This window comes from Canis lupus, chromosome 9 (assembly GCF_003254725.2).
Source record: "Canis lupus dingo isolate Sandy chromosome 9, ASM325472v2, whole genome shotgun sequence".
NCBI lineage: Eukaryota > Metazoa > Chordata > Mammalia > Carnivora > Canidae > Canis > Canis lupus.
The window spans coordinates 2,211,735-2,220,743 of record NC_064251.1 but is presented as its reverse complement, the minus strand read 5'-3'; the positions used below and the strand labels follow the sequence as shown (position 1 = coordinate 2,220,743).

The window sequence follows — 9,009 nt, the reverse complement described above, 5'->3', positions numbered from 1 at the left end:
CGGGAACAGCCCCGTGTCCACAGAGGGATGAGTGGATAAACACTCATGGTGGTGGTCGGGCCCCACGATGGGTGGAATTAATTATTCAGCCATTATGCTGAGCGAAGAGAGGCCAGACACACAAGGTCACATGTGTACAATTCTGCAAAATGTCTGGAAGGGGCAAATCCATAGAGACGGGAAGCAGATTAGCGGCGCCGGAGAACGAGGGGAGGAGCTGCTCGGTGGGCATAGGGCTGCTTCTTGGGTGACAAAAAATGTGTTGTATTTAGAGGTGATGTTTGCACAGCACTGTGGCTGCACTAAAGGCCACGGGAGGCTTCACTTCAAAACGGTTCATCTTAGGGGTGCCTGGCTGGCTCGGTTGGTAGAGCGTGAGGCTCTTGATCTCAAGATTGTAAGTTCAGGCCCCACAAAATAATATAATAATAAAAAATAATAATAATAAATAAAATGGTTAATTTTATGTTGTGTGAATTTCACCTTAATTAACAAAAATTCTTGTAGGGGAACCTGATTTCGCTGGGTTGGATTTGAGACGCCCAGACGTGCAAGTGGGGCTCTCAGGCAGGTGGTTGCGTGTGTGAATAGGACAAGTAACAGAGAGTGACCGGTTTTACCTGCTCCTATGGGAACAGCTGCTTCCTGCCCTCCTCAGCCCACTGTCTGCGTTGGTGGGGCCACAGGGGGTGTGGGTCCGCCCTGCCCGGTCAGGACACTAGAGGTCGCAGAGCCTCACCAGCCCCACCCGCCTGCCTGCCGGGGACCCTCGCCCCGTGGTCTCCAGCTTGCGGTTGAGAACCTGTCCAGAAGTTCTGGAATCCTCCCCAGCATTAGTGGGAAGAGAGAAGAAGCATAGTCCCCATTTACAGTATGTCATCTTCCATCTGGGACCTGCCCCTGCCAGGCGGTGGGGCTGCAGGGCCCCGTCCTCCACCCGAGCTCCAGTTCTCTGTTGAGAGTCTGGTTTTATTCACGCGAGACCTCCGTGTCCCTGGCGCTTGCACCTGCACGTGCTGCCGGCATCCTGACGGCGAGGCAAGCCCAGGAGCCCCCCCACTCGGCCTCCCTATGTTTTGTGGATCAAGTGTCACCTGGAAGTGCTCTGTGGCTGGCCCCTGGGGGTTGGCGGTGATTAGGGATCCCTGCTATGGGATGTGGTCACTAGGTGGTGCTGTCCTCATGCCACCTGGGTCCCCCACCCCACCGCGCACCCTGCTGCTCCCTCCTCGGGGTGCTCCTCCAGGAGACACTCAACCAAGCCAAGGTTACCACATATACTGCTTTCTTGACCTCCGAAGTGTGGAAAAATCGTCAGCCGGGGTCCACCTGACCATTGCCATGGTGACTGAGAAATGGTTTTTCCCCTCCTTCTGAGCTCATGGCCCTTTGGGAACGGGCAAGGGGAGAGGGCCTTCCCCAGCTCTGTGCCCACAGCTCTCAGGATTTCTGTCCCTTTCAGCAGGGGCTTCTCGAGTTCCCAGCCACCATCAGTACGCACCACAGGCCTCCGCTCTGACCTAGAACGATGGCATTTCTTTGAGTTTTTGATATCTAGAACTTTCCACACACCAGGCATGGCGAAAAGCGCTTTCCCAGCGTGATTCAGGTGCCACAGTCAACCCCACTGGAGAGGGAAGAAAGCCAAGGCTTAGGAGTTTAAATATCCTGCCCAAGGGGACCCCCGACGTGCAGCAGGACTGCGACTCCGGACTCCGAGCCTGCATCGAGTCTGACCTCCGATCCAAGCTCTTGCCCGCTCCCCCCGGGTGACCACAGCCTCGTCCTTCTCCTCCCCAGGGAGGAGGTTTGGGTTCTGGTCGCCGTTCCGCCATCGCCTAGCTGCATGACCTTGGAAACTGACCCTTGTCTGTTGGCATGATGATCCTACGGTCCTTCCTGCTCCATCCACGGAGCCATGAACTTCTCTTCTTTCTCGACTAGCCTCTGCCTCGGTGGGAACCAGGCACCCAGCCGATGTTTACTCGTTCCCCCAACCCACCCGAATGGAGCGTCACGGCAGAGAACGGGAGAGACGAGAATTCTCGTCCCCTGGAGGCTGCAGGCTCATCTCAGGGAGGCAGGCGAGACACCAGCCCGTAGCTGGAAGATATCATACCTTAGGAAGCAGTGAGCCCAACAGAGAAGAGAGAAGCAGGGTAAAGGGGAGGGAGCACCCAGGTGGGGAGCCCATGATTTTAAGTAGAATGTCCTGCAAGGGCCTCTCTGGGAAGATGGCTCCTGAGTGGAGTCCTGAGAGGCAAAGGGAAGAGCATTTCAGGCTGAAGGACTCACAAGTGGAAAGGTCCTGGGGCTGGAGTGTGCCTGGGGCTTTCAAAGGCTTTGAAGCAGCCCCTGTGTGTGGGGCAGATAAATGGATATGATCTCAGCAAGTATGAGATAAGAAAGACCCTGTGGGTCTTGGTGAGGACATGAGGACATGTAGACAGAAGGGAATGACATGCCCTGGCTCATCCGGGAACAGTATGGCCCTGCCTGCCCCTGTGGGGGGTCGGGGGTGGTTGCAGGCAGCTGGGAGGTCGTTGCAGAGGGCGGGACACACTGGTGCAAGGGGTAGGAGGGACGGGATTCTGGTTAGGTCTAAACACAGAAGACCAAGACTTTTGTCTCACCCCAAATAGTAGTTATCGAATGCTGACTTTAGGGGGATCCACCAGAATTGCTTAGCTCTCTCCGCAGTTGATGGCGAGAACCAGCGAAGGGCTCCAGGTTCATCCTGGCCTTCCTAGGATCTTTCCGAGGGATTTACCATAAACGAGGCCGAGCGCTCACGGAGAAGATTCCCTGCACCCTGCGATTCTCCGTCATCCTCTCGGTCACCGCCTCCGGAGGTTTCCCAAGGTGCTGACAAAAGCCAACCGTCTCCACATGTGTCCTCCCTGCCGCGAGAAGGTGTTGGCGCCCCGGCGATCCGCAGAGACCCAAGGCAAGTGCGGGCGCGGGCAGGGCCCAGAAGGACGGACCTGCCAAACCTGCTCCTCTCGTCGGCTGCTGAGCCAGAGGGAGTCTCAGGTCAGCCAAGCTCCTCCGCGACAAGGAAGGCCAATGGCATGGCGACGTCCCCGGGAGAGCAGGTCAGCGCCGGGGGAGGGAGGAAGGCCGGGATGGGGCCCGGGAGCCGTCCTCGGGGGATGAGAGGCTGTGGCCTGGGAAGGAGCCGAGGGGCTTGCTTTATGGAAGCGGAGGAGCCAGCTCGTCCCGTTGGGCTCGGTTAGGGGACAGGTTAGAGGACCGAAGGCTCTCTGGCTGCTGAGTGTCACCCTGGGTGTGCGGGCGTGATGGATGAAAGAACACTCTCACCTTACCTCTATGTGGTGGCCCCAGATGCAAGCAGGGAAAGGGGGTTCCTAAGCCCAGCTGCCTCTACCTACTGGTGGTCAGGACACAGAGACATTTAGGGGGGAGCAGAGGTGAGGGCCCTTAGCTGAGGGGTGCAGGAAAGCGCCTGCTTTGCTTGGTGACCACCCGCCTCACCTGTCGTGTTTATTAGATTTATACTGATTTCCCTAAGCCTTCCTAAGCTCATCCCCTCCCGTTCTGGAATCCTGTGTGTTGCACGGGTGCGTGTGGGCACGTGTGTGTGTCTGTGTATGTGTGTGCTCGAGGGTGTATACGCTTCCTCCTTCTCTCCATTACACATAAGGCAAGACTGAGCTCTGAGCTACGAGGAGGCATGGGGTATCCTGCAGGAGGACCCCCAATCTCAGAAGCTCAGGCCTCATACAACCTTGGGTTCTCTCTGGGATTGCAGCAGGGTTAGAGAAGACTTTTACATGATTTAAAATATCCTGACAGATTTCTGGGGTACATTTTCTTTACTGTTAGGACTAACCCCTGTGTAAATCAGAAGGGAGCTGCAAAGACACCCCCACATGTTGCATTGCCGTTTGGGGTTTCATTATAAGCTGCTTCACTGCACGAAGCGTGGTCCCGAGTGGCTGCTACCCGGCTACACCCGCTTCCACCCGACCCCAGTGTGGCCAGGGGTCCCAGGAACCCACGGCAGTTGGTTGGGGTTTAGAGAGTCCTGGAGAGACCTCTGTCTTCAGCTGCCCCAGTGGGGCCGCAGGTAGCGTGAACTGGCCCTGATTCTCCGTGTTCACGCTGATGGGAGCGGGCGTCTATGAAAACCCAAGTGCCACCAGGCCTTCCGTGGGGGTCCTGAGGACTCCGGGGCCAGATCTGAAATTAAACAGACCCAGTGCCCCCGCCCCCACACATGAGGAGCTCAGCCTGGGGTCCCCGCTTTCTTCTGTCCCCGGAGGGCCCAGCCCACCTCTGCTGAGCGTTCTTCAGTGGGAGTCGTAGGAGTGCCGGGTGCTTTCTTTCACCCCAGCAGACTTCCCCCGAGTTTTTTTTCTCTTGAGGCGAGCAATTCGTGGGGGAAAGTCCTGGAGACCGTTTCCCTGGTTCCATCACGGGGGCTGCAGGAGTCACAGGGTCCCTCATCCCTCGCACCACCCCGTCAGTCTCAGGGCTCACCTGCCATCTTTCAAAGGGTCAGCAAAAAGTGTTTACTTTCCACCTTCTACCATTCAGACTGATTTTATATGCTGACTCTGCCCCAGAGTCGGAGCTGGACGTGGGGAGAGGCAGCTGCACTCATGCAGAGTGTCCCCGATGTCATCAAAGACAGCTGCACGCACATGGGGGTTGCTCCTGGGGGCGCCGGGCAGCCAAGGGGAGCACGGATGCTGGAATGAGCAAGCATAGGGGACAGAGGGGAGGAGGCCGCCAGGGAACGTCCGGGGCAGAGACGGAGCTTGGCTGGGGCACCCGACGGCCAGGGCACCTGCGGGCTCAGCCTGGACTTAAAGGAAGGCACGAAGAACGGGGCGCTGGTGTCCCATGGGCCGAGGGTGGCCGGTACTGGCCTCAGGGGGACAGGCCAGCTACTCAGGACACCTCCCTACCACCCAGCCTCCTCTGCATCCTGGTGGGGAACAGGGCCACAGGGAAGCAGGGGGTAGTTACTGGCAGCTTTGGGAACTTTTTATTAAAAAAAAAAAAAAAACCAAGTTTTTAAAAATATGATTCATGTGCCACACAATTCACCCATTTAGAGGGTGCAATTTATGGCTTTTAGGACATTCGCAGATATGAGCAACCATCACCACCGTCTCAGAGGGGCCACGACACAGGGGGAGCGGTCCCACGGTTCACACCCTGGTTTCCTTCTAGGAACCCACTTCCAGGCCCCAAGGAAGTATCTACAGTTACTGAACAAACCTCAGAGGTCAAAGATCTGTCAAGTTATTTCCTGGATGAGAGCTCGCCTTTTTCCCCCTCCTCCTTGCATTAGTCTTCGGTGCCTGAGCTTTGAATCGTGGAGCAAGTCACGGGGCTTGAGGAAGCAGACAGCCCGCGGCAGCCCAGGTTTGGAGGGCTAGGGCCCCCTCCCGCCCCTGCCCCGTCCTACCTGGCCACGGAGGGACACCATACCCCAGCCCACCGTGAGGGGCGCCCGTGGAACCCAGCGTGAGCATCTCTGGGTGAGCACTCGCTGCAGCCTGGGCTCCTCGTGGGGATCGTGGGGGGCCGTTCCCGTGTCACGAGGACCTCTGGCCACTCTTTTCCACTTCTCTTACTTGACGAGGCTGGTTAGCTCTGGCTTTCCAGCGTTTTTAGCGCACAGACCTCTTCGGGAGGCACTTGACTCCACCTGGTCCGGCTTGTTATTCCAAATGAAAAGAACCAAATCACAGGGATGCAGGTGTCTGAGAGGAAGGCCCCCCGTCTACGCCCAAGGTCATCACTGCTGCACTGGCAATGATGGGGAAAAAGTGGAAGGGACCTAATGCTGGCCCACAGGCCGCTGTGCTTTGCTCATATCATTGAATCCAGCCATAGGTAAACAAAGGAAGGAGTATGTGTCAGGTGCACGCACCCACCTGCCAGACCTCAGGGACGCGGAGCTGGAGCCGCAAGCTAGCAGCATGCCCAGTCTGACACTGTTACAGAAGGTTAGAGTCAACAGTAAAGATACTGTTTATGTACAGTCGCTCTTTGCACAAAAGAATCCGGTAAAAGTGGGTGCCTATTTGTAGACACGTACAGGTGTAGGTCGTGGCCTGGCATGGTCCTCCGGGCACAGACGGATGCCAGGCTGCAGCCAGCGGGACCGGGGTGACTCCTCAGTGAGGAACCTGAGGTGCCCACTGCTGCTTCTGCGTGACCGGTGCATGGGTATGTTGTGCGCCTGCGGGACTTTTTAAATAGGCTCGAACTAGGGGCTCCTGGGTGGCTCAGACTGGAGAATCTGACTCTTGATTTCAGCTCAGGTCATGATCTCAGGGTTGTGAGATTGAGCCCGGCGTCAGGCTCTGCACCGACTCTTGCTCTCTAAAAAACAACAGGGCAGCCCGGAAGGCTCAGCGGTTTAGCGCCGCCTTCAGCCCAGGGCCTGATCCTGGAGACCCGGGATCGAGTCCCACGTCGGGCTCCCTGCAGGGAGCCTGCTTCTTCCTCTGCTTGTGTCTCTGCCTCTCTCTCTGTGTCTCTCATAAATAAATAAATAAAATCTTTAAAAAAAATGAAACAAAAAAATAAAAAACAATGACAAAATATATGCTTGAACCAGTCCAGGATTTATAAGCATTTTAGGATGATTTAGATGGATTAATGGTCTAGTGACCTTGTGCCAGGGCCAGGAGGGAGGAAAGAGACTTAGGCAGGGACACAGCTATGGGGGTGGCTCATTGCAGAGCCGAGGGTGCCCAGGGCATATTCCGCGGGTGAGAGGCTGGGTGGTGCCCTCCAAGGTCTTCCCAACAGAGGATTAGGCACCGTCAACACCCCTTCCCCCAGGGCCCCTGTTCAGGTACTTTAAGGGTGAGCAGCTTCACGATCTCTACCTAGACAGACTGAGAGCTTGTGACCCTAGCCAGGGAGTTTGCCCAGACCCAGTGCAGCTGAGCCCCTTCAGACACCTGCCCATCTTTCATCCACACCCCTGCCGGCCAAGAGCTGGTGCGCTTTACGACTTACTGAGTCCTTGGTTTTATTTATTTTATTTTATTTTTTTAAATTTTATTTATTCCTGAGAGACACAAAGAGAGAGGCAGAGACACAGGCAGAGGGAGAAGCAGCCTCCCTGCGGGGAACCCGATGCAAGACTCGATCCCAGGACCCGGGGTCACACCCTGAGCCGAAGGCAGGCACTCAACCACTGAGCCCCCCGGGCATCCCTGTTTTAGTTTAAAAATGCTTTGGAATATTCCTTTCCAAGGGGTCATTCCCTAGCACATATCCTGAGTGTCTCAGGACAAGTGTCCTGATTTTTCACACCAAGGGAAAGCGGTGTGTTTTCTTCTTTCCCTCAGCCCTACTTCCCAGCTGATCGCCCCCAACCCCCTCACTGGGACTGTAGGTGCCTCCTCGGGTTGCTGGGGTGCCAGATGGGGCCTCCAAACCCTCCCATTTATTCCAGGACAGTGTCCCTCGACCTTCTGCCATCCTCGTCCCTAAGGAGCCTTGGGAGACATCTCCCTCCCTGTGCTCCCGCGAGATACCATCACAGGTGTACTGAACATCTGTTTATGCACAACTGTGCTTTGCACATATAAGAATTTTCACCCAAGAACCAGTTTTCGACCCTTGGGGGCTCTATCGCCCCCGTGGAGAATGCATGTTCTAGATCAATCTTGTAAACCAGCTTCCCGGTGAGGGCAGTTCCCTGCGCTTTAAAGGCAAATGCACTGTCTTCCTGAAACCAAAAGAAACCAGTTCTGCTCTTCTCCAGATAGACGAGGAATTGATTTGAAATCATCCATAAGGATGGATCCTCAATAATCACCACCGGCCCCCTTGCCCCGATCATGGGGCACCAGGGCCAGGGTGAGCTCACCATCCTCTCCAGATGGCTCGTTTCCTCCCTGCCCCAATGACCTGGGGAAAGGGGGTTTGATTGGAAAGGCCTCCACGTGTTCCAGCCTCTGTGGCCACCACCCTTCCCTCCCAGCGTCCCGGGGCGCCCAGCCATGGCAGCACTACACCGCACCGAGTCCACACTGACGGCCCTGGACGAGGAGACGCTGTGGGAGATGATGGAGAGCCACCGCCACAAGATCGTGCGCAGCATCTGCCCCAGTCGCCTCACCCCCTACCTGCGCCAGGCGAAGGTGCTGGACCAGCTGGACGAGGAGGAGGTGCTGCACAGCCCCACGTTCACCAACACCGTCATGCGAGTCGGTGAGGACCCCCGGCCCACGCCACTGGCCTCAGGCCTGCCGGGCCAGCTCAGCCTCCTGCCACGCCAGCTCCACACAGGCTGTGCTGCACGAAGCCTGGTGTCAGGAGTGCAGGACTTTAGAGATCCGCGTTCCAGACCCGGGGGACGCTGTAGTGTGTCCCCAGAGCTGCTATGACAAATGGCACAAGACTAGCAAAGATGTATTTGCTCATAGTTTGGAATCCAGGTGTGGGCAGAGCTGCCTCCCTTGAGGTGTCCAGGGGTGTGCCCTTCCTGCCTCTTGCTGGAGGCCCACAGGTGGTCCCCGGCTGGTGGCCATGTCCCTCCGGTGTCTACCTCTGTCCTCACATGGCCTTCTCCGTGTCTCCTCTTCTATCTCTTATGAATGTGCTTGTCATTGGACTCAGCAGATGTAGGGTCCCCCTGGGTAGTCCAGGCTGATCTCATCTCGAGATCCTTGCTGTAATTACATCTGCAAGGACCCTTTTTTCTTTTTTTAAGATTTTATTTATTTATTCATGAGAGACCCAGAGGGAGAGGCAGAGACACAGGCAGAGGGAGCAGCAGGCTCCATGCAGGGAGCTCGATGCAGGACTCGATCCCAGGACCCCGGGATCACACCCTGAGCCGAAAGCAGACACTTAATCACTGAGCCACCCAGGCGTACCGACCCTTTTTTTTCAAATAAGGTGCCATTGACAGGTTCCAGGTGGATGTGCCTTTGGGGGTGCCACGATTCACTCACTGCAGATGTCTCTGGAGCCAGTCCTGACAGTCTGCTTAGCTCCGTTTATTCA

General features: G+C 56.4%; 1 protein-coding gene across 3 annotated transcripts in view; it reads left to right on the top strand.

The window, feature by feature from the left end:
• The first annotated feature begins 2,853 nt into the window (after positions 1 to 2,853).
• CARD14 (caspase recruitment domain family member 14) overlaps positions 2,854 to 9,009 on the top strand; it is a 28,278-nt gene continuing 22,122 nt past the window's right edge. For 2 of the 3 annotated variants that reach the window (XM_035720972.2, XM_035720971.2), the window contains exons 1-3: positions 2,855 to 3,095; positions 5,203 to 5,513; positions 7,982 to 8,211. In XM_035720972.2, the coding sequence (XP_035576865.2) occupies positions 8,001 to 8,211 (211 nt within the window). In that variant the 5' untranslated portion in view covers positions 2,855 to 3,095; positions 5,203 to 5,513; positions 7,982 to 8,000. Of the gene's footprint in view, positions 3,096 to 5,202; positions 5,514 to 7,981; positions 8,212 to 9,009 lie in introns of all 3 variants that reach the window. The other variant, XM_035720973.2, reaches the window with a different exon arrangement.